The following is a 25,373-nucleotide window of genomic DNA, read 5'->3' as shown; positions in this document are numbered from 1 at the left end:
GGGACACGAGTAAAGGGGACATGCCCACATGCAGATGATTGCTGTGTATGGAATAGAATTCTGCATAATTCCAAGGCACCTTTTCAAAGCTCCTGGATATTTGGAGATTTATTGAAATGCACAATCTGTTACTGTGTAAAAATTTGGAATCAATATTCTAAAGCACTTTTAAATTCTAAAAGCAAAACATTGTTTTTGTTTCCCAAGAGGAGAAAAGGATTTTCTGTGATTGCTCTTATATCAATCAGCTGCTTAAAGCATGTTTAAAAAAAGGCGGACTGCAATCAGGGTGAAAGCAAAGTTCTGCTTAGGAGTCCTAGAAAGGAATCGTTTGGGGTAACACCAAGTGATGTGGAAAACACACACCGAGAGCAAAAAACCCTCATCCAGACGCAAACTCGGCATACAGGTATGTTTTTTTCTTTTCATTTTTATTGGAGCTATTTTAAGGAATATATAAATTAGATTAAAGAAAATGTACCTGATATAGACAGTGTTGATTTTAACCTGTGCATAACACACAAGACAAAAAAAATCCATTAACCCCTTGACTGTCAAGACAAAGTGATGTTTTGGCAATCAAGACGTTAAACTTTTTTATTATTATTAATCACTATATATACATGTAATGCTTGGTATAAACGTCACATAAAAGTATACTCAGAAGTGTGCATGACTTGATATACTGTCCTGCTCTATTATAGTGGATTATTTATATACTGCTGATTATCACTCTTGACCGTCACTTGTCATCCACTTGACATACGCATTACTAGAGGGAAACAGATCATAGGGATGAATCAGAGGCATTTCCTTTGATTTAATAGTCAGGCTGCAGTAAAAAGACTGTAACACCTGTACAGTGTTCCTGTCTCACCTTGTGATCTGAACGTCAGACACAACACCTTTGAAGGTGATCAGCCTTTGGTAGAGATGTGCAGCTAATTCCCTCATCACCTTGTTCTTCCTGCCCTGCCCCCTGTGTGTCTGATCCCCCAGGTATTTTATAACCTCTGTCACAGGCGATTAACATGCAGGATACCATGCCAGACACAGGTACCATTGTAATAAATAGTAGTTTAGTGTCAGCACTGTGGTGCTTTATATACAAATGATTTATTAAACCTACTCTGAAGTACTTTGTTGTAAGTTTATTTATGTCGCTACCCTCCTTGCCTAGGTTGACAATGGTAGTAGCCTGGATCCGCTGCTTGCTCCTCTTGCTGCTGCTGTACCAGGTCCTATTGAGTGGCTGCGCCGGGCTGATCCCGGAGGTGGGGCGGAGGAAGTTCTCAGAGTCCGGCCGGGCGTCTCCGCAGCAAGCCCACGGTATACTCAACGAGTTCGAGCTTCGCTTGCTCAATATGTTTGGCTTAAAGAGGCGACCGACTCCCGGCAAAAACGCGGTGATCCCCCAATACATGGTGGAACTGTACCGCCTACACTCCAGCCAGCTGGATGAGGACCAGGATCAGCCCCTCATGGACTACCGGAGTGAGCGCTCAGCCAGCCGGGCTAACACGGTCAGGAGCTTCCATCATGAAGGTGAGTGTGGGTTCTTATGTCTGCAGCACTCCGGCCTTAGGGAAAAATAAGTAATAGTGCACCAGGCAAGCAGCAGCCCCTCTGTATTACATCAGTGTGCGCTGTGTAATGAGAACCGTGCTCTCTGTATAAACCACAGAAGCATACTAGAAATGTATTAAACAGAGTCCCTATATTTCATCGCACCCTGTAATAACCAACAATTAAGCAGCCCCCATATTATACAATCAGCTGGGCACCAAATAATAAGCACCAGTGCTGCACCCTGTATTAGATTACCAGGTTACCCTATAATAAGCAGCAGTGCAGCCCATACTATTTCATCTGCAGAGCACCTTATAACAAGCAGCAGTGAAGTTGCCCTCTCTATTATATGAACAGGGTACCCATTGCAGCCCCCTCTATTGCATCACCAGGCTACTAAGCAGCAGTTAACCAGTTAAAGTGATGGTAAACTTTACATGTTTTAAAATCAGGTCCAGAATCTAAGCAATATTTTAGATGGATTTTAATTTAATGAATCACTTCTAATAAAGATGAGCTGTAACTTACTTTTTAGTCTAGCCGTGCCATTTTAATACACAGCATTTTGGCTGCCCACTTCAAAATTTATATTTTATTGTTAGCTAACGGTTTTAAATGTTCTCCAATCAGCGCGCTAGGCGCATGGTACTTTTTTTTTTCTTTGTAGCTAGAGCGCTGATTGGAGAACATTTCAAACCGTTACCTTAAAAGAAATATGTTTTTCACAGCTAGATTAAATAGTAAGTTACAGCGCATCTTTATTAGAAGTGATCAATTAAAGTCCCTCTAAAATCTCGCTTAGATTCCAGACCTGACTTTAAAAGATGTAAAGTTGACCATCACTTAAAGCAGAGACCCCCTGTATTACATGATCAAGATGCTTGATAATGAACAACAGTGTATCAATTAAACAGAGGCCCCATATTACATCATCTGGGTACTTTATAATACGATACAGTGTAGATCTCTGTATTACATCATTAGGGTACCCTTTAATAAACATCCACTGCATCAATATAGCAGCTAAGTGTAATAGATCATCTGGGTACCATATAATAAGCAACAATTCATCAATTAAGTATTTCCCCTGTATTACATCACTAGGGTATTGTATGATAAGAAACATGCATACATATAGCAACTCTCTGTATTACATCATCAGGATACCCTATACAAAGCACCAATCTTGGTCAGTGAAATATGCCACTGGTATTACATTATTAGCTTATCATTGAAGAAGCAGACCCCCTAAATTACATCATCAGTATATGAAAGGAAAGAGACCCTTTGTATTACACCATTTAAGCTCTCTTATCAGTACAGACCATATTACAGCTAAACAGATAATCACTTGCTTTGCAAGAATTTATAATCCAAATGATCCTGTGATTACAACATAGGAGCACACTGTAATAAGTAACAATAAATGATACAAATATCTCTGTTCAGAAGTTATTTTGTATTACATTGTAAGAGTACTCTAATAGGCAACACTTATGTGTTACAGCATTAACACCTTGGCTGCCAAAGATGCTGCATACATTTGGTTGCTCAATGCTATCTAACGTGCTAATTTTCTGTTTGGCAACAAATGCACAAGAGACATTTTATGTTGGATGTCAGTAAGCTTCAAGGGACAGTCTGCACCAGGATTTTTATTGTTTTAAAAGATAGATAATCCCTTTATTACCCACTTTTGCATAACCATCAGTTATATTAATATACTTTTTACCTCTGATTTATTTTATATCTAAGCTTCTTCTGACAGCCCCCTGATCACATGACTTTTTATTTATTATCTATTGACTTGCATTTTAGCCAAGTAGTGCTATGTTGTTCTGACTCTTAAATAACTCAACGGGCGTGAGCACAGTGTTATAAATGTGGTCTACATAAACTGTCTCCCATTGTGAAAAAGCAAATAAAAAGCATGTGATAAGAGGATGTCTATAGTGGCTTAAAAACAGGCTGAAATTTTAGAGGTTTAAATGTTATAAAGTATATTAATATTACAATGTTGGTTGTGCAAAGCTGGGGAACGGGTAGTATAAAAGCGTTATCTATCTTTTTAAACAATAACAATTTTGGATTGTCCCTTTTTTAAATTTTACAGCTATTTATCCCAAATAATTTAGTTTATTTTATTTTTGGGATCTTAGCTATTTGACTTTAAAGGGACAATCAACACAAGAATTTTTGTTGTTTTAAAAAATAGATAATCCCTTAATTACCAATTCCCCAGTTTTGCATAACGCAGTTATAATTATACACGTTTTTACCTCTGTAATTACCTTAAATCTAAGCCTCAGCAGACTGCCCACTTACTACAGTTCTTTTGACAGACTTGCATTTTTTACCAATCAGAGCTGACTCCATGGTAAATTCACGTGCGTGAGGTCAATGTTATCTATAGGAAACACGTGAACTAATGCCCTCTAGTGGTGCAAAACTATCAAAATGCATTTAGATTAGAGCCGGTCTTCAAGGTCTAAGAAATTAGCATATGAACCTCCTAGGTTTAGCTTTCAACTAAGAATACCTAGAGAACAAAGCAAAATTGGTGATAAAAGTCAATTGGAAAGTTGTTTAAAATTACATGCTCTATCTGAAACATGAAAGGGTTTTTTTTTTTTGAGACTTGACTGTCCCTTTTAAACATGTATTTTGGATGCTCTTTATTAAGAAATTGTCATCATATTATTTGTGAATATTCATTAGTGGTCCTAAGCTGTTGGTTCAGTTAAATGTACACTGAAATAGTGCATGAAGCAGTAGATAGGTTACTATAGAGAGTTGCACACAATGCAGTGTATTCTGTGTAAATTATACACCTTTAGAGCTGCATTGTAATGTCATTATTGTCTCTGAGGTGAATTTGTTTATGTTAATTTTTTAGTGCTGCTGTAGTGGGGTTGAATTTCATGTGCTACTGGTGAGAGTGAGTGATAGTCACTTGCATCTTACTGAGCAGTGAAGCTTTTCAAGGCTAATTAAGGATTCTTCACCTTTCCATTTATATTTATTATTCTGAATTATGTCTTCACTCTCTCTGCCCTTGTGAGATTGCCAAACTGAGTCCAAAAGAACAATTCCCACAGATAGATTTAATTTTTTTAATGCTAAACACCATGGAAATCCCCTAATTTAAGTTGATCTGAGGTTGTTTGTAAAAAAAAATTTTTTAATCCTTATCTAATCCCCGTGAGATATCAGCAGAACTAGTAATTGTATTGTATTTACAATAGCTTTCTTGTCTTCTATTAAATCTTGGATTGTCTCACTGTGGATATAAGACAAATCTCTAGAAACGGGCTGATAATAAACTTTCAACAGCTGTCCACTTGGCTCATGTGCATTTTTGAAAACAGATGAAATGATTATTATATAAAGATGGTCAGGAACCGTTTCATACATGCAGCTTTTATTAGGTGTAAATCCTACCCTTAATCTTGGACAGACTAGAATGAACTAGTGTATGATTTTCTGTGTATAAACATCATTTTTGCAGTTTCATAACTGTTTACATATTTTCTAACATTGCAATAAATTATTTTTATTTGCTGTATCAGCTAATTTTCAACATCCAAATAATCCTTCATAATAGTTATATCTCTTGCGTAATAGTTGTACTTAAAACAACCTGATTAGGCTATACATACTATATAGAGATTTGTACTAGTTTTGGATGAGCAAGAAATTGCAGTGAATGAGTACATTTGTATGTACATTTCACCCCCCCCCCCTTATTTGTAACCCTGAGTGGTTTGGTAACTCTTCTCTCTGGATTACTAAAATTTCTACCTTGACTAGTAACGTATAGTGTATCTATCTATCTATCTATCTATATCTCTTAACTTTGGACATCAGTGATAAAATGTGATGTTTCGGGACCATAAACGTCCCTTCCTCTGTCAGAGGAAAGGACGTTTTTGTAGTCCCGAAACGTCACAATAAACGTTTTATCACTGATGTCCAAAGTCCAGTAAGTGCTTTTTCATTAATTCCTTATATACCTGGCTACAGCACCCTGGCAAGGTGAAGTTGGCTGGTGAGAGTGCACACACTATACAACTTGGATGGATGGATGTGCGAAACACACTCAGCTGAGACAGAACAAAGGCTAGAATAACTTCCATGCCTGTTCATTTTTAGTGCAACTCAAGGTGCACACTCTTTTAGCACACTATCGGCTAGATTACGAATTTTGCGTTATGAGTAAAAAAGCAATGTTAAGGCTCATAACGCTGCTGTTTCACTACCGCTGCTATTACGAGGCTTGTAGGTACAGCTGTCCCGCACACTTTTTTGGCCGTACTGCAAATTAACTTACACAATTTTCGTAAAGTATTTTTTCAATGGGACTTCCATAGCGCCGATATTACAAGCTTTTTTTTTTGGAGGCCAAAAAGTGAGCGGTACAGCCTATCCTGCAAGATTCGTAACGCATTCTAAAGTCAGTAGTTATGAGTTTTACACTACAAAGCTGTAGCATTAAACTCATAACTAAAGTGTTAAAAAGTACACTAACACCCATAAACTACCTATTAACCCCTAAACCGAGGCCCTCCCGCATCGCAAACACTAAAATAAAATTATTACCCGCTAATCTTCCGCTCCCGACATTGCCGCCACTAGAATAAGCATATTAACCCCTAAACTGCCTACTCCTGCCTCGCAGACACTAGTTTAATGTTATTAACCCCTAATCTGCCGCCCCCAACGTCGCCGCCACTATACTAAAGTTATTAACCCCTAAACCTAAGTCTAACCCTAACGCCCACTAACTTAAATATAATTAAAATAAATCTAAAGAAAACCTACTATTAATAACTAAATTATTCCTATTTAAAACTAAATGCTTACCTGTAAAATAAACCCTAAGCTAGCTACAATATAACTAATAGTTACATTGTATCTAGCTTAGGGTTTATTTTTATTTTACAGGCAAGTTTGTATTTATTTTAACTAGGTAGAATAGTTACTAAATAGTTATTAACTATTTACTAACTACCTAGCTAAAATAAATACACATTTACCTGTAAAATAAAACATAACCTGTCTTACACTAACACCTAACTTTACACTACAATTAAATAAACTACCTAAATTAAATACAAATACCTAAATTACAAAAAAAAACAAACACTAAATTACACAAAATAAAAAACAAATTACAAGATATTTAAACTAATTACACCTAATCTAATAGCCCTATCAAAATAAAAAATGCCCCCCCCAAAAAAAAAACCAAAACAAAAAAAAAACCCTGCAATGGAAATGAACAGGCATGGAAGTTATTCTAGCTTTTGTTCTATCTCAAGAGTGTGTCTCTCTCTCTTCTGATATTTATGCAAATTACTCTTGGGTCTCCCTAAGAGTAATGGGGGGGAAACCAGACGTGGACTCCTTAGGGTACAACTGCTGTTGTTGTACCCTCAATGAATCATAATTACACCTTAAAAGGACAGTCAACACCAGAATTTTTGTTGTTTTAAAAGATAGATAATCCCTTAATTACCAATTCCACAGTTTTGCATAACCAACACAGTTATAATTATAAATGTTTTACCTCTGTAATTACCTTGTATCTAAGCCTCAGTAGACTGCCCCCTTATTTCAGTTCTTTTGACAGACTTGCATTTTAGCCAATCAGAGCTGTCTCCATGGTAAACTCACGTGCATGAGCTCAATGTTATCTATATGAAACGCGTGAACGAATGCCCTCTAGTGGTTAAAAAAAACTGTCAAAATGCATTTAGATTAGAGGCAGCCTTCAAGGTCTAAGAAATTAGCATATGAACCTCCTAGGTTTAGCTTTCAACTAAGAATACCAAGAGAACAAAGAAAAACTGGTGATAAAAGTAAATTGGAAAGTTGTTTAAAGTTACATGCCCTATTTGAAACATGAGTTGTGTTTTTTTGTTTTTTTTTCTTGACTTGACTGTCCCTTTTAAGGAACTAATATGTACCATTTATTGGTAAATAAGGTACAAATATGTTTCCAACTGTCAAAGGGTCCATGTCTGTACCATTTAATCCCCCCCCGCCCAAAAATGTACAATCACTTGTGTGAACAAAAGTTTGAGGGGGTGGGTGGTTCAAGGCTGCCAAACCCTGCAAGTTCCTATAATTTGTGCACCTCAATTATTCAATAAACTCATAACTGGCAGTCACCCAAAATGAATTCAACATACATGTACAGCAAAATAATTAATGTTCAATGGTTGTTGGTTATAGGCAAGAGGTGGGCAAAGCAACAAAAAATACTTAAAGGGACAGTCAATTGCAAAAAAACTTTCATGATTCAAATAGGGCATGCAATTTTAAACAAATTTACATTTATCACCAAATTTGCTTTGTTCTCTTGGTATTCTTAGTTGAAAGCTAAACCTAGTAGGTTCATATGCTAATTTCGTAGACCTTGAAGGCCGCCTCTAATCTAAATGCATTTTGACATTTTTTTTTACCACTAGAGGGCATTAGTTCATATGTTTCATAAATATATATTTTATTATGTTGTTTTCTATATATTTGTTTTATGTAACATGCGTCGCCCTAAGTTAGTGTGTTGTTAGGATCTAGTACAGAGTGAAATCAAATAATTTTGAGTATCTCCTTTTTGGAATTGGTTGTTTTACCTGGTTCTTTCAGGAATTCCTGTAACAGTCTTAGGACCTGGCATTTGATTACTTTTTCAAACTGCAGTGTGGTTAATGTAATACTGTCTGAACAAGAACACAGCAGGTGAATGCGTTTTTCATTGTAATATAATAAATTTGATGGGACAACATTTGTAATATGCTATGTTGGATACAAATTAGCCATCATGAGGTACAAAGGGCATGTCACTGGGGCAGTACCCTTAAAAGGCCAAAATAGCACAATTTTTAAGGGTACATAATGGTACCATAGCATTAAAGTCCAATCTAGTTACCAAAGGTACATCTTTGCCTTTTGATAGGTACAATCTGCAAGGGTACCTATATGTACCCATGTTAAAGGGTGCATCGGGTGTACCTTTGTGGGTACAGCCCCAGTGACAAGCTATATTATTTTTATTTTTTATTTTTTTTAAATGATATTTAAGTATTCTGCAATGTTGATTTTGGATATGTAGTTAAACAGTAACCGTTCTGTTACTTGTATTTTTCTAGAACATTTCTATGATTTATTTACAAATTATGTGTATTTATAATATATGCAAAGATTTTGGTTGTAATCCTTACTTTTATTATCAGGTATTTGTAGAGCGCTAACAGGTTCTGCAGCACTATGAACATAAGTGGTATATAAAAAAACAATTACAGGGATCAAATGGGTAGAGGGTCCTGCCAAGAGTTGCACTATTATAGTCAGAGTTCCATAAGATGAGAGCCAGTCTGGAGAAGTCTTGTAAATGGGAATGAGAGGAGGAGAGCAGGAGATCATGAGCGGAGCAAAAGTGTCAGGAGGGAGAGTTTCTGGAGACAGGGTCTGAGATGTAGTGGGAGCAATGCAATTGAGGGCTTTGTGTGTCAGAGTGAGAATTTTGTGTCTAATCCTGGAGGCAAGAGGAAGCCAGTGAAGGGATTGGTTGAGAGGTACGGCAGTTGAAGAGCAATGTGTAAAGAAGATGAGCCTGGCAGAGGCATTCGTTATGGATTGTAAAGGAGCTAGGCAGCAGCTAGGGAGACCAGAGAGGATGGAGTTGCAGTAGTCAAGGCGGGAAAGGATGAGAGAGTGGATTAAAATCTTAAATGTGTCTTGTGTAAGGAAATGTCTGATATTTTTTTTTTAAGGTGGAAGCGGCAGGCTTTAGCCAAGGACTGAATGTGAGGAGTGAAAGAAAGATCTGTGACCCCAAGACATTGGGCATGTGAGGTTGGGGTAATGATGGAGTTATCAACAGTCCTAGAGACATGGGGGGTGGAGATTTTGGAAGAAGGGTGGAAAATAAGGAGCTCAGTTTTGGAGAGATTTAGCTTGAGGTTGTGAGAGGACATCCAAGATGAGATATGAGAGAGACAGTTAGTGACACGGGTTGGCAAGGTATGAGGTAGTTCTGGTGCAGAGACGGTAGATTTGGGTAGCATCGGCATTCAAATGATAGTGAAACCCGCGGGACTTTATTAAGGAACCTAATGAGGACGTGTAGATTGAGAAGAGAAGGGGACCAAGGACATACTTGCATGCATGTCACCGTAAAGGGACAGTCTACTTGAAAAATGTTGTTTAAAAAGATAATCCCTTTATTACCCGTTCCTCAGTATTACATAACTAACACTGTTATATTAATAGACTTACCTCTGTGATTATCTTGTATCTAAGCCTTTGCACTCTGCCCCCTTAGCTCAGTTCTTTTGACAGATTTGCATTTTAGCCAATCGGTACTCAAGGTAGAATGTGTATGGTTAGTGTAGTATTTCATCAGTTCCGTGTGCGTGATAAAAGCCTGAGGATGGGAACATTTCATTATCGGTTGAGTTAAAGAAACAGTTTACTCACATTTTCTCCCCTTTAATTTGTTCCTAATGATCCACTTTACCTGCTGGAGTGTATTAAATTGTTTACAGGTATTTCTATTAACCTTATATTGGCATTTGAAATAGTATATTTATCCTGTGATATCCCCACCCATGGCCACTAGGCCAAGCTGTGTTAACACAGCCAGTAGAAGAAATTACACTCCCAGTGGGGTATAGAAGAGATAAGGTAATATAATGTTAATTTTCCATTGTTTTCTCCAAGTATTGGTGATTGGTTTATGGGCAGATATAAGATAAAGTAGCATGTATATGTACACAATGTGATAAAGTAATGAGATCTGATTATACCTACAAGCTCAACCCATTTTATTAGGTTGTGACTTCAAAACACAAAATCAGCTAATTCATATACAAAAATAAGCCTTAAAAAAGCAAATCTCATACATTTTATACTCTGCAGCTGGTAAAAAAAGTAATTGGAAACACATTAAGGGAAAAACAATTTTATAGTATACTGTCCCTTTAAGTTTTTCCTAAACGTGGTCAGTGAACTTTTAGGCTGCCAAAACTGAGCTATATTCGAAAGAGGTAGAATTTTTTTTTTTATTGACTAGCCTAATGCTTGTTTTATGAACTTATGAGAGAAGAGTTAGATGTTGACCCCGTTACTTTTCTTTTATCAATTAATTTTGAAGAATTTCAGTTTCTAAACATATCCTCAATGATGAAAAATTTAACCTTTTGCTTTTAAAAGGACATGAAACCCATTTTTTTTTATTCATGATTCAAATACCATTTAAAAAAAAGTTTCTACATCTATCAAATTTGCTGCCATCTTGTACTCTTGCTAATGTACAACATTGTAAGTACCCTGTGTTTTTCCTACACCTGAATGTTATTTCACTACTGATATGCACATGAAGTGCCCACTGTTAAATATACCTAGGATCAACTCTAGTCAAAAATAAACTTTCATGATTCAGGGCATGTCATTTTAAACAACTTTCCAATTGACTTTTATCACCAATTTTGATTTGTTCTCTTGGTATTCTTAGTTGAAAGCTAAATCTAGGTAGGCTCATATGCTAATTTCTCAGCCCTTAAAGGCCACCTCTTATCTGAATGCATTTTGACTTTTTTTTTCACAACTAGAGGGCATTAGTTTGTGTGCCATATAGATAACATTATGCTCACGCCTGTTCAGTTACCTAGGAGTTAGCACTGATTGGATAAAATGCTTGTTTGAGAAAAGAACTGAAATAAGAGGGCAGTCTGCAGAGGCATAGATACAAGGTAATCACAGAGGAAAAAAGTATATTAATATAACTGTTGGTTATGCAAAACTGGGGAATGAGTAATAAAGGGACTATCTATCTTTTTTTAAACAATAACAATTCTGGTGTAGACCGTCCCTTTAATGTTTCAGCTATTAGAGCTGCATTGTCAAATGCCTAAATACAAATATAACCATTTTACAAGCATTTGTAGCTGTACTTTTTGTAAGATGCCAGTGATACAGCCCATGAAAAGCTTTTGTAACATAATGTCTGCAGCTATCTGTGTCTACTCCAGTAACATATATGGATTGGTCCCTTCAAAAAAGGCAAGTGGTGAGTGACGTTTGGCTATAAAATAACAAATGTAACAAACCAGGTGATAATGCATTTTTCATGCTCACCAAGTATGTTTATTGGAAGACTGCAGACAATTCTTGTAATTACAAAGTGTCTACTGTTCCTTTAAATGGATATTAAACAGTGCTGCTTTAATAAAAAATGTTAAATCAAAGTAAATATAAAAAGAAAAAAAAGTGTAACCCCCCCCCCCCCCACCCCAGCAACTCTAGCACATTTAGCAAATCCTCAGTGTAGCCTCAGTCCCCCAGTGTTTTAAGAGCAGAGGATTTTCAAAACCTAAGGCTAAGCTAAAACTTCCTGCAAAGGCCGCCTCCTCCATGTAGGGCTGTGGCAGGAAGAAGAAATGTAGTAACAAATAAATAAAATAAAAGGTAAAATCCATTTAAATAGATGAATAATACATACAGCAATGATTTCTATGAAAGTGATGGTGAATTTTATTTAATCAAATGACATCTATGTAATCTTTCCCTTTTAAAAAAATGTGTACCTTTTTTTTTTTTTTTTTTTTTTTTTTTTTTTTTTTTTATCTGTAAGTGAAAAGGGTTAAATCCATGCCTATAGTAATGCTTCTATTACAATTGTTATGCCAGCACACAATTCCAATGAACATTCAATCAGTGTGTGTGTCATATGACACTCTGAAGTCCAGCCCTTACTTAGGAAGCCTATGTAGAGAGTTGGGAATACCCAAAAATGGGCCGGCTCCTCAGCTTACATTCTTGCTTTCCAAAATAAATAAAATTCTTGCTTTTCAAATAAAGATACCAAGAAAGCAAAGAAAAAATGTGGGTTTCATACCCCTTTAACTTATTAGATTTTCTGCTGTTTTAAATTGGAAGTTGTTGTTTGCATATTTTTGCATTGGAATTTTTTATATATTATTATTATTATTATTATTATTATTATTATTATTATTATTGATAATATTTATAGATTTCTCCCCTAAATCTGTTTTCATGCTGACAGAACCTCCTTGGTTGTTTGAGTTGTCTGGTTTGCTGTAATTAGCCAGTGCTCATAACTGGATAACAAATATTTATTTGCAGGCAGTTTTACTTACAAATATATAATCTGTTTAGTTATCTTTCATATTAAATTTCCCTTTTAGCTTCTGTCTTTATTTTAAAACTATCTCATTTTATACATGGAAGTTTGGATAGTGACTGACATCTTGCAAATGTCACTTAGCCATTAGGAGAGTGTTACATGGTTCATTGCATTTGGATTATTGAAGCTTTAAGTACATTGTTTACATAGATATGCAATGTTTAGCACAGTGTTCACTCAAGTTAAACAGTTATTGAAAATATGGTTAGTGTGTTTGCTGAAACAGAACTTGGAACATAGAGACTCACATAATATAAGTGTATTTTGGGTGAGATAATAGCTTGAATTACTAATAATCGCAAGCAGAATTACAGATTTTCTTGCTTTTAAAATTTCTGTTAATTTGGGTTCTGATAGGAATTGTTTCTCAGTTTGTGCTGTAAAAATGTTTATTTAAATTAGTTTAGGCTCAGATAATAAAAAAGAGAACTACCTCTGTACTCCCTGCGACCTCACTTATCTCCAGAAATTAAATAAACAAATAATTAGGGGAACTATCAGGAGGGGGCTGAATTGCATTGCAACATTTTGCAGACTTTTCTGCTTTTAGTTATAAGTAGTCTACAGGATGTCTTTTAAAGTCTTACCAGAGGCACCAGGTCCTCAACTTCCTAAGGCTGTTTGTATTACTGTTATGCTTAACAGTTAGGTATTTAGGAAACTTTTATGTAGTGGTTTCAGTGTTATTGGCTAAGTATTTTATGTATCCCAGGTTGTTTATATTCTGCTTTTTAAAAACTTGTATTACATTTGTAATGTTTTTATTTATAATGGTGTTAGCTATGAGTTCTGTTAGAAAGAAAAAAAATAAGTGTATATTACCAAAAAAGATGTACATAAATGTACATATAACGTTTGCATTTGTTTCCTTTTTGGTTACAGAGAGGAAACTTTAAAATTGTCAATAATCAGTTGGCCAACCGAAATATATATTCAAAATAAACTACTTGAATTTGTACAGAGGGCCCCATGTCTACGTGATTTAATATGGCTTTGTGAGTTAGGGTCCCGACTGTGACTTTGACTGAGAAATTGTCACAAAGTTATGTTTCCCCAAGACCATAATTGTTCTGTAGAATAAGGGCCTTCTTGTTGACGGGCGAGATCATTGATAAAAAGTACTCCATTTTTTTTTTTTTAAATGTGGTTTCTGTTACTTTAGGTATGGAAGTTAATTCTTTAGTAAAATAGTACAGTCTCAATGTATGATTCATTCCAGCTCACACCACTTTGGAGTCAGAAGCTTACAGAGACATAACTTAAAAGTAATATTAAATCGTTTTATTCCTAGAGCCAAAAAATACATTTATGGGCGTATAATCTTTGCTTTGAAAGAGGTTATTTGGAGCATTTTGAAAACATACAGAAGTTGTGTCTTTTTTTTAAATATTTCTATTTTATAAATAATCTAAATTTATTGTGTTGATGTTTTCTTTTATGCAGTTTTGTCCTTAAAGGGACATTAAACACTAAATACATGCTAGATAGAATGATGCATTCAAAGAAAAGATTAGTCCATGAATAACATATATATGTATTTTTTAAAGTTTCATTAGTTGTTTAAAAAGTGACAAAATAAGTGTAAAGTTTTAGTGTCTATAAAACACTGGGAGCTGCCATGTTGTAACTTGTGTTACCTTCTCTGCTGTGGCCAATTAGGGACAGTTATAAATAGGTCACTAGAGTGTGCAGCCAATGGTTGTACTGGATTTAACAGTGTTCTGCACTTCCATTTCTAACAGGAACTGAAAAGCTCACAATTTCAGAATGGAATTACAGGCAAAGTGGACAAAATAAATAATGAAAGTATATTGCAGAGTTGTTTTATTATATACAATTTATTATTTTATATTACCATCTCAAAGTGTTTAATGTCCCTTTTAATGTTCCTTCAGTACAAATGTCTGTCAATTATATAGTCAAGAATTTAAAAGTGATGTAAATTAGTTTTTCTATATATTTGCCTAGAGTATAACGGCAATTACTGCGTGGACTTAAACAAGGTTAGACTTCTAAAATTGGGAATACACACTTCCAATTCCCACAGGATTTGGAAAACATACCATTTTCCGAGTTCAATTACAGAAAAATGGGACAAAATAAATAATAAAAATATTTTGCAGTTTTGTTTGTTACACATAATTAAACATTTTATATTGCAATCAGTGTTATTTTTGTTTATTACACATAATTTAAACATTTTATATTGTAATCACAGTGTTTCATGTCCCTTTTTACATCTAAAGGGGAGGAAAATCAACGGCTTCATTCATTACTGTTGGGAATTAAGAACCTGGCCACCAGGAGGAGGCAAATACACCCCAGCCAAAGGCTTAAATACCTCCCCCACTTCCCTTATCCCTCAGTCATTCTTTGCCTTTTGTCTCATGAGGTTGGCAGAGAAGTGTCAGAAGATTGAAGATAGTCTCTTATGGAGGGTAGTACTCTTCACATTGGGACTGAAGCTTTAAGTAGTCCTGTCAGCCTCTCAGTGAGAGCCTGGGTGAAAGTTAGAGTCCGGAGATGCAGGGAGAGTCTTTCTGTGAAACCATCCCAACTCATGTTAACAGCTCCATAAGCAATCCGCTTTCTTCACTCAAGTCCATGTCACTACTAACCTGTCACACTTGAAGGGCCTTGTTCCTGTTCCACGGCATAGATTCTGGTCAGATAGTTTCATTTTTTATTAATAATGATAACATAGAAGACAGGCTTACAGTGTGGCGCCTTTTTATCTTTACAGAATCAAGGGTTAATATTCCTGGAAGGGGGATTATTGAACGGGGGGGGTTATACATTATATTGTTTATTGTGTCATTGCTGCGTTATGTGCGAGATGAGGCTCTGGCAATGTGTGGAACTTTTAGGTTACTTGCGGAAATTTTGCACGGCCATTTTTTGGCGCATTTTTCAATAGTGCAGGGGCCGTCTTGCCAGGGATTCCATGTGACTGGGTGTGGCTATCTATCCTCTCTGTTGATTTGTGGCACAGGAGACGTAGCGTTTTCTATAGTCTGGGTCCTAGGAGGTGGTGAGTGCCCCGGCCATTGGTGGTATAAAGGTGCCTTTTTTATAAATAAAGTAAGTCGACCCAAATACGCAAGCAATGGAGGGCTCTGACGCGTTGAAGGGCTCTCCTTCCTTAACAAAGTCTCATTCCTGTGTTTATTGTGAGGAGGTTCTGGTAGATAAGCCTGCTCAACTATGTTCCACATGCCTTGATAAAGTTACAACATCTAAATGTAAACGGATGTCTAGTACTACTGAGCTGTCCACCTCTAAGGGTTCTTTGTTTCGGGAGGTGCGTTCCCTACATTCATCTCCGATTGCACATGCAGTACCCCGGGGTCCAACCATTACTCCTTCGGGAGAGATTCGTTGGCCGTCGGATTTTGCGGACCAACTGGAATTGGCAAGCGTAGGGTTTATCATAGTTGCCTGGCCCAGGGTTTGTCCATGCCGATGGCTGATCCAGAGGCTCTATACGATGATGAGGCCCATTCCAACTCTTTGGAGGAGCCCCCTTTTGGGTCAGAGTCAGTGTCATCTAAACCTCTGGCGGCGGAGGAGCCTGGTTATAGGTTTAGGATGGAGAATCTGCTCTTTCTGCTACAGCAGGTGCTTGCTACTCTGGAGGTTCTGGAACCTAAGATACTGGAGGAACCTGTGATTCCTAAGCTTGAAAAGGTATACGAGGACAGAGTAGTGCCTCAGTCTTTCCCGGTTCCCGTTAAGATGGCAAATATTTTTAAGAATGAATGGGAGCTATTAGGGTAATCCTTTTCCCCTTTGTCTTTTAAAAAGCTGTTCCCCCGTTCCGGACTCTCAGCTTGAGCTGTGGGGGACCATCCCTAAGGTGGATGGGGACATTTCCGCGAAGCGGACGACTATTCCCCTCAACGATAGTTTGTCGTTTAAAAAGCCCATGGATAAAAAGCTGGAAAACATGTTAAGAAAGATGTTTCATCACACAGGGTTTGTTTTCTAGCCTGCAGTGGTCGTTGGAGCTGCGACATATTGGTGTAAATCCCTGTGTGAAATGGTCGAAGGGGAGACCTTCACCGACGAGATACAGGAGAAGATTAAGGCGCTGAAGGTCACCAATTCTTTCATCTGTGATGCCAATATGCAAATTATTCGCCTGAATGCCAAGGTGTCAGGTTTTTTTGTTTAAGTGTGCAGGGCTCTGTGGCTAAAATCTTGGTCTGCGGACATGACCTCTAAAATGAGGCTGTTGTCCCTGCCTTTTCAAGCAAAGATCCTGTTCGGTCCAGGGTTGGATTCGATTATATCTACAGTTACGGGAGGCAAGGGAGCTTTCCTACCGCAGGATAAGAAGGCTAAGCCTAAGGAATCTACCTTTCGTGCGGACAAGGCCCAGCGCCAGCAACCCTCGGTGAAAGCGGACCAGTCAAAGGGATCTTGGAAGCCGGCTCAATCTTGGAATAAGTTCAAGCAGAGCAAGAAGCCCGCCAAGACGAAATCGGCATGAAGGAGCGGCCCCTGACTGGTCTCCAGATCATGTAGGGGGGAGATTATCTCTATTCTCAGACACATGGTTGCAGGATATTCAGGACCCTTGGGTGCTAGAAGTTGTCTCCCAGGGTTACAGGATAGGGTTCAGATCCCATCCGCCCTAGGGCAGATTCCTCCTGTCAAACCTGTCTTCAAGACTGGAGAAGAGACGGGCCTTTCTAGAGTGTGTGAGAGATCTCGCCTCTCTTGGGGTTATCGTACCATTACCCCTAGCCGAAAGGGGTCTAGGGTACTATTCCAACATTTTTGTGGTTCCAAAGAAGGAGGGCACGTTCCGCCCGATTCTGGACCTAAAATGTTTAAGCAAATTTCTGAGTGTTTCATCATTCAAAATGGAAACAATCAGATCTATTCTGCCCCTAGTTCAAGAGGGACAGTTCATGATGACTATAGACTTAAAGGATGCTTCCCTTCATGTGCCAATCCACAGAGACCATTTCAGGTTCCTAAGATTTGCATTTCTGGACCAACACTTCCAGTTTGTGGCCTCTCCTTTTGGTCTGGCGACGGCCCCAAGAGTCTTCATGAAGGTTCTGGGGGCTCTGCTTGCAGTGACCAGATCCAGGGGCGACTTACCTGGACAACATCCTGGTTCAGGCCCGGCACTCAGCCTCGCAGAGGATCATTCGAGGGCTCTTCTTTTTCTGCTCCAATCTCACAGTTGGAAGATCAACTCAGGAAAGAGTTTCCTGGTTCCCAGCAACAGGGTGGAGTTCCTGGGCACGATAATAGACTCTATGTCCATGAAGATATTTCTCACGGATCAGCAGCGCTGGAAGCTTGCGTCCACCTGTCTTGCCCTTCAGTCCCCCTCAAGCCCATCAGTGGCTCAATGTATGGAGGTGATAGGTCTCATGGTGTCAAGCATAGATGTCATCCCATTCGCCAGGTTCCACCTCAGATCTCCTCTTCAATTGTGCATGCTGAGACAGTGGAACGGCGATCATTCAGATCTATCACAGCTGATATCCCTGGATGCTCGGACTCGGAACTACCTCTCTTGGTGGATTCGTCTGGTGCAACTGTCCATGGGGACATCCTTATTGTGACCACGGACGCCAGTCTGTCAGGATGGGGAGCTGTTTGGGGTGCTAGGATGGCACAAGGAAAGTGGTCCAGGGAGGAGTCTCTCCTTCTGATCAATTTCTTAGAACTACGAGCAATCTACAATGCTCTGAAGGCTTGGCCTTCTCTGGGGTCAGTCAGTTTCATCAGATTCCAGACCAACATTACCTCTGTAGCTTACATCAACCATCATGGGGATATGAGGAGCTCCCTCTCGATGAGGGAGGTGACTCGGATTCTGGAGTGGACGGAGTCCCACGACTGCTCGCTCTCAGCGATTCACATTCCGGGTGTGGACAACTGGCAAGCGGACTTTCTCAGCAGACAGTCCTTTCATCCGGGGAATGGTCTCTTCACCCCGAAGTGTTTCCGGAGATTTGTCACAGATGGGGAACGCCGGAGCTAGATCTCATGGCGTCCAGACTCAATTGCTAACTACCTTGTTATGGGTCGAGGTCCTGGGATCCCCAGGCAGAGCTGATAGATGCCTTAGTGGTTCCTTGGGGATTCAGCCTAGCTTACATTTTTTTTTTTTTTCCCTCCGTTACTACTTCTACCTCGCATAGTGGCATGCATCAAACAGGAGTAGGCCTCGGCCATTCTGATTGCGGAGGACATGGTTTGTGGATCTGGTCGGGATGTCATCCTCTCTGCCGTGGAGGTTACCCCGTCACAGAGATCTGCTATCACTGGGCCCCTTTCAACATCAAAATCTAGATTCTCTGAGGCTGACTGCGTGGAGATTGAACGCCTAGTCTTAGCCAAGAGGCTTTTCTGAAATTGTGATTGATACTCTAATTCAGGCAAGGAAGCCAGTCACTCGTCGCATATACCATAATATGTGGAGGACTTGCTTGTCCTGGTGTGAGAAACATGGATATCCTTAGAATAATGTGAAGGTATCCAGGATTCTGTCCTGTCTCCAGGATGACTTGGAGAAGAGTCTTGCCTTTTAAAGGAACAGATTTCAACATTATCAATCTTGTTGCATAGGAGACTCGCTGAGCTCCCTGACATACAATCTTTTGTTCAGGCTCTGTCTAGAATCAGACCTGTCTTTAGGCAGTCGGCTCAGTCTTGGAGCTTAAACTTAGTCCTTAAGGTTTTGCAGAGGGTTCCGTTTGAAACTATGCATTCCATAGACATTTAAGGTTCTGTCCTGGAAGGTTTTCTTCCTATTGGCTATTGCATCGGCACGCAGAGTATCTGAGCTAGCTGCCTTGCAATGTGACCCTCCTTATCTGGTGTTTCATGTGGATAAGGCTGTACTGCGCACTGGATTGGGGTTTCTCCCCAAGGTGGTGTCAAACCGTAACATCAATCAGGAAATAATTGTTCCTTCTTTGTGTCCTAACCCCCCTTCTTCAAAGAGGATGTTACTTCATAACCTGGATGTGGTTCATGCCTTGAAGTTTTATCTTCAGGCTACCAAGGATTTCAGACTGTCTACATCTCTTTATTTGGTGTATTATGGGAAGCGCAAGGGACAAACGGCCTCTGCTACTTCTTTGTCTTTTTGGTTGATGAGTATGATTCACTTGGCTTATGAGACAGCGGGACATAAGCTTCCTCAGAGGATCACGGCTCATTCAACTAGAGCTGTGGCTTTGTCTTGGGCCTTCAAGAATGAGGCCTCTATGGAGCAAATTTGTAAGGTGGCTACCTGGTCCTCCTTACACACACACACACACACACACACACACTTTTTTACCAAGTTTTACAAATATGAAGTTTTTGCTTTTGCGGAAGTTGTTTTTGGGAGAGAGGTTTTGCAGGCTGTGGTGCCCTCTGATTAGGGTCTGCCTTTTTACCCTCCCAGTTTCATTCAGTGTCCTCTAGAGCTTGGGTGTACGTTCCCAACAGTAATAAATGAAGCTGTGGACTTTCCTCCCCTTTAGATGGAAAACATAAATTATGCTTACCTGATAATTTAATTTCCATCGAGGGGAGGAGAGTCCACGGCTCCCGCCTATATCTCTGGTGGGCGGACCTAAATTTAAAACTCTTCTGGCACCATTTATACCCTGATATTTCTCCTACTGTTCCTAGTTGCCTCAGCAGAATGACTGGGGGATGAGGGAAGTGGGGGAGGTATTTAAGCCTTTGACTGGGGTGTCTTTGCCTCCTCCTGGTGGCCAGGTTCTTAATTCCCAACCGTAATGAATGAAGCCGTGGACTCTCCTCCCCTCTGGAAATGAAATTATCAGGTAAGCATTATTTATGTTTTTAAATGAAAACTTTAAACTTCTATTTAAATAAATGTTATTAGTATTCATGCTTTTTTTGTGAAGTCCTTGTAATTTCTATTTCAATATTTAATTACATTTCCATTGAATCAGTAAAACTAGACTCTGTAATAAAATGACTGTTTAAATGTCACAGTGCCTCCTATGGACTATTCCAGAAAGAATTAGATCATTTTAATACTTGCCATTTATTCTTTAGCAAGAGGGTGTATAACTTTAAAAGGCCATCAAGGATGTTAAACTTACTCTTACTCTCATACATCCAGTTAAATACAGAATGTGTGCAGGTTCTTCAGTCTTTTTTTTTTTTTTTTTTCTAACTTTTTTTTAGCTGTAATTTTTCCACACATTTATATACTGTTTTCTCACCGTTAAATGGACTTGGTAAATGGTAAAGATACCATTATTTTCATCATATCACATCATTTACTCTGAAAAAGTTTTTTATAAAATATGATGGAAAAAATTGAAAAACACACTTTTTTTCTAACTTTGATCCCCAAAATCTCTTATGCATCTAGAACCACTAAAAAACAGCCATTCTAAATGTTGTCCTGAGTTTATAAATATTGCATGTTTGCATGTTCTTTGCTTTTTTTTGCGAGTTATAGGGCAATAAGTACAAGTTTTCTCCAAAATTAGTGATAGTTAAATTGTAACACTAATGTAATTTAAGCTATCCAAAGAACAAATTAATTGCATAATTTAATGATAATTTCTGCAACAAGGATTTAATATGAAGAATTAGCTCATTTTGGTTTAAATAGGTTCACATTTTACCTTAGTATTCCAATAACTGGAGAGTTCAACTATTTTTTGCATACTTTTAAATTACCAGTACATTTTCTGCTCAATAAAGGAATCAGAGTTTGTTTTATAGCTGTGTACTCCAATGGGTAGCATAAGGATTTGGTTAAAATATATATTGCTATGACATCATCATCATATGAGTAAATGTATTGTCGTTTTTTTTTTTTTTTTTTTTTTTTTTTATTTAAACTTTTTAAGAGGATAGTATTTATTTAATTTGCTAATTTTACTTTTTTTTTTTTCTCCTAACTTAGAAACAATGCAAGAACTTCCAGATTCTGATAAGAAAACAATACAACGTTTTTACTTTAATTTGACTTCTATTCCCAGTGAGGAGCTTATTACTTCAGCTGAACTTCGGATATTTCGAGAGCAGATCCAAGAGTCCTTTGAAAGTGACAATAGCAAACTTCATCGTATTAATATTTATGACATTGTCAAACCAGAATCTATTCTTTCTAGAAATCCTGCTGCAAGACTCTTGGACACCAGACTAATTCACCATAATGAAACAAGATGGGAAAGTTTTGATGTTACACCAGCTATTATTAGGTGGATTGCACATAAACAGCCTAATCATGGATTAATAGTAGAAGTGACTCACTTAGACCATGACAACAGTGTCCCTAAAAGGCATGTGAGGATTAGCAGGTCTCTAACACCTGATAAAGACAACTGGTCACAGATAAGGCCATTATTAGTAACATATGGCCATGATGGAAAAGGACATCCACTTCATAAAAGAACAAAAAGACAAGCAAGGCACAGACAGAGGAAACGTCTCAAATCCAGTTGCAGGAGACATCCGTTATATGTAGACTTCAATGATGTTGGGTGGAATAATTGGATTGTAGCTCCACCTGGATATCATGCCTTTTACTGCCAAGGAGAGTGTCCTTTTCCATTGGCAGATCATTTAAACTCTACAAATCATGCCATTGTGCAAACTTTGGTCAATTCCGTTAATTCCAACATCCCTAAAGCTTGCTGTGTTCCAACAGAATTAAGTGCAATCTCTATGCTCTACCTTGATGAGAATGAAAAAGTTGTACTAAAAAATTACCAGGACATGGCTGTGGAGGGGTGCGGGTGCCGTTAGTACCATCATAAATAAATATATATATATATATATATATATATATATATATATATATATATATATATATATATATATATATATATATATATATATATACCAATATTTGCCAAGAAAGACTTATTTATGCAATTTAAAAATATAAATAAAATGGCTATTTTGAAAAATATATATTTATGTGTACAAGAAGATTGGATGGCAAATATTTTAATCGGTGAATTCATTTTAGTTGTACATTTTTAAGGGTTTTATACCCAGCACATGAAGTATAAAGTTCAGATTCTTATTTTGTATTTATTTACCATTATAACCACTTTTTTTAGAATTAAAATAGCTGTTTTGTATTTATATGTAATCAAAAGAGAAATATAGAATGTGTAAAGAAGTTGTTTGAAGCAGATACAGTTTGTATATTTAATTTGAAACCATATACATAAGTTATAAAATTCAAAGTATTTTAATTTTAGCATTGCTACTGTTAAAGGTGTTTTGTATAAATGCATAGGAAAGTTGATGCTTGTTATTGTCATAATGAGCAATATGCAGTGCTGACTGGGCAGTGTAAGAATTTTTGTAGTAAGTGGATAAATAATAATTGCCAACATATATGAAAATGCTGCCATTCTCCACTAGATGCCACAAACCCAATTGGGCCAGTCAGTAATTTTAATTGTGGAGATGATATTTATTTATATATATATATATATATATATATATATTTTATATTGATCGGGAAATTAAAAAATAAACTCTTAGAGAATAGACAATGTACTGTCCAAAATAACATTGATAAAGGTAAGCTTTTATGTTTTAATTGTCCTTTACACAACGGAATTTGTTTTAAATATTTATTTTAAGTTATTTTATACCTTTAAAATGAACAATAATTAACATATAATTTCAGAGGTCCCTAATTTTAAATGCTGGTGTTGTGTATTTTTGTTTTCTAATTGAAAATATCTGTGCTATCCAGATTTCCCACTGTCATCTATGCAGACCTCATGTTATTTGTTACAGATAGCAGCAGTTCAGGGTTTTGTATTTAAACATCAATAAAAGGTGGAGCTCTGACTTCTATTTCTGATAAATTTTTTGATGTGTCGGTCACATACATTTATAGTCAATAAGCTACCTAAGCAGAATAAAAAAATGCCAATATAAATTTCTTATATATATGTATTATTCTTTATGATGTTCAATGAGTATTCTAGGCATCTTATAAGAATCTAGTTACAAAATGTGTAATCTAGGTTTTAAAAATGGTTTCCTTAACCACCTATTTTTTTTGCAGATTACATAGTGCTTATTTCACACCCCATAGGGAGCCCAACAACTATTTTTACACAAATACAAGATGTTTGATGTGTTTTTTTTTGTTTTGTTTTTAAAATAGCTATTTTTATTTTTAGAGTGATTTTTTTTTTTTCCTTCACTGGGGAATTTAAAAAATAGGCTTAACTTTTGTTCTTGTGCTTGTGGGTCATGTTTCCTTCCACCAATGGATATGTGAGAGCAGTCTTTCACCAGTGATGAGCTGTGCGCAGGCAAGCATCAGTTGACAGTTGTATTTTTACATGTAAAACTAGTGTGCTTTTATGTAAACAAAAGAAAAAAAATCAGCTTAGAAGGACATTATGTATTTGTGTGTGTGTGTGATTTTTAACCCCTTAAGGACCAGCGACGTACCCTGTATGTCGCTGGCCTTTTTTTGGGACTTGATTGTTTTATAGCACAGCCTTTCCACCAGCATTGAGACTGCTCTATTCCACAAAGCCTGCTGGAGGGAGGGCATTAATAGCGTGTTCTTGCTAGACTTGTGCTATTATGTTCTGAAAAAGCCCTTAACGACCAGTGACATACAGGGTACATTGTGGTCATTAAGGGGTTAATGGAATTATTTAAAAATAAAATTTATATTTTATTCTCAAATCCGGTGAGTGCTGTCGTATTGAGGATTTTGTATACACCATTTTTTACTTAAAACCCTGGTACTGGCTACTTTAAAGAGACATGAAACCCAAAATGTTTCTTTCATGATTTAGATAGAGAATACAATTTTAAACAACTTTACAATTTACTTCTATTATTTCATTTGCTTCCTTTTCTTGTTATCCTTTGCTGAAAGGTTTATCTAGGTAAGCTCAGGAGCAGCAAAGAACCTAGGTTGTAGCTGTGGATTGGTTGCTGCCGATATATAATGATTGTTATTGGCTCACTTCAACAAATAATACCAAGAGAATAAAACAAATTAGATTAAAAAAAAAGGTAAATTAGAAAGTTGTTTAAAATTGTATTCTCTATCTCAATCAAAGAAGAAAATGTTTGGGTTTCATGTCCCTTTAAGTTGGATTATAGGAGTTAACATCACATAGTGAGACTAATATATATATATATATATATATATATATATATATATATATATATATATATATATATATATATATATATATATATATATATATAGCCCTCAGTTTACGCCGGGGTTAGGTTCCAGAAGTAATGGTTGTAAATCAAAACTGTTGTAAATTGAAACCCAGTTTATAATGTAAGTCAATGGGAAATGAGGGAGTTAGGTTCCAGGCCTCTTTCAAATTTGTCATAAGTAACAGCTAATACATTATTTTTAAAGCTTTGAAATGAAGACTTTAAATGCTAAACAGCATTATAAACCTAATAAAATAATCATACAACACAGAATATATAATTAAACTAAGTTAAATGAACAAAAATATTTGCTAAACAGCATTATAAACCTAATAAAATAATTACACAATACAGACTTTACTTGCATTTTTCTGCTTACAGTTCTTTCTATGCATTCCAATCCGGACTGATTTAT

At 37.1% G+C, this 25,373-nt stretch overlaps 1 protein-coding gene across 1 annotated transcript; it reads left to right on the top strand.

Moving 5' to 3' along the window:
* Nucleotides 1-22,537, top strand: BMP2 (bone morphogenetic protein 2). The gene is made up of 3 exons (XM_053709335.1): nt 1-409; nt 1,181-1,545; nt 21,693-22,537. Exons 2-3 carry the CDS (start codon nt 1,188-1,190, stop codon nt 22,535-22,537), a joined length of 1,203 nt encoding a protein of 400 aa, XP_053565310.1. The 5' UTR covers nt 1-409; nt 1,181-1,187.
* The last annotated feature ends 2,836 nt before the right edge of the window (nt 22,538-25,373 follow it).

This window comes from Bombina bombina, chromosome 4, assembly GCF_027579735.1.
Source record: "Bombina bombina isolate aBomBom1 chromosome 4, aBomBom1.pri, whole genome shotgun sequence".
Classification (NCBI taxonomy): Eukaryota; Metazoa; Chordata; class Amphibia; order Anura; family Bombinatoridae; genus Bombina; species Bombina bombina.
This window is presented reverse-complemented; position numbering and strand designations above follow the sequence as displayed.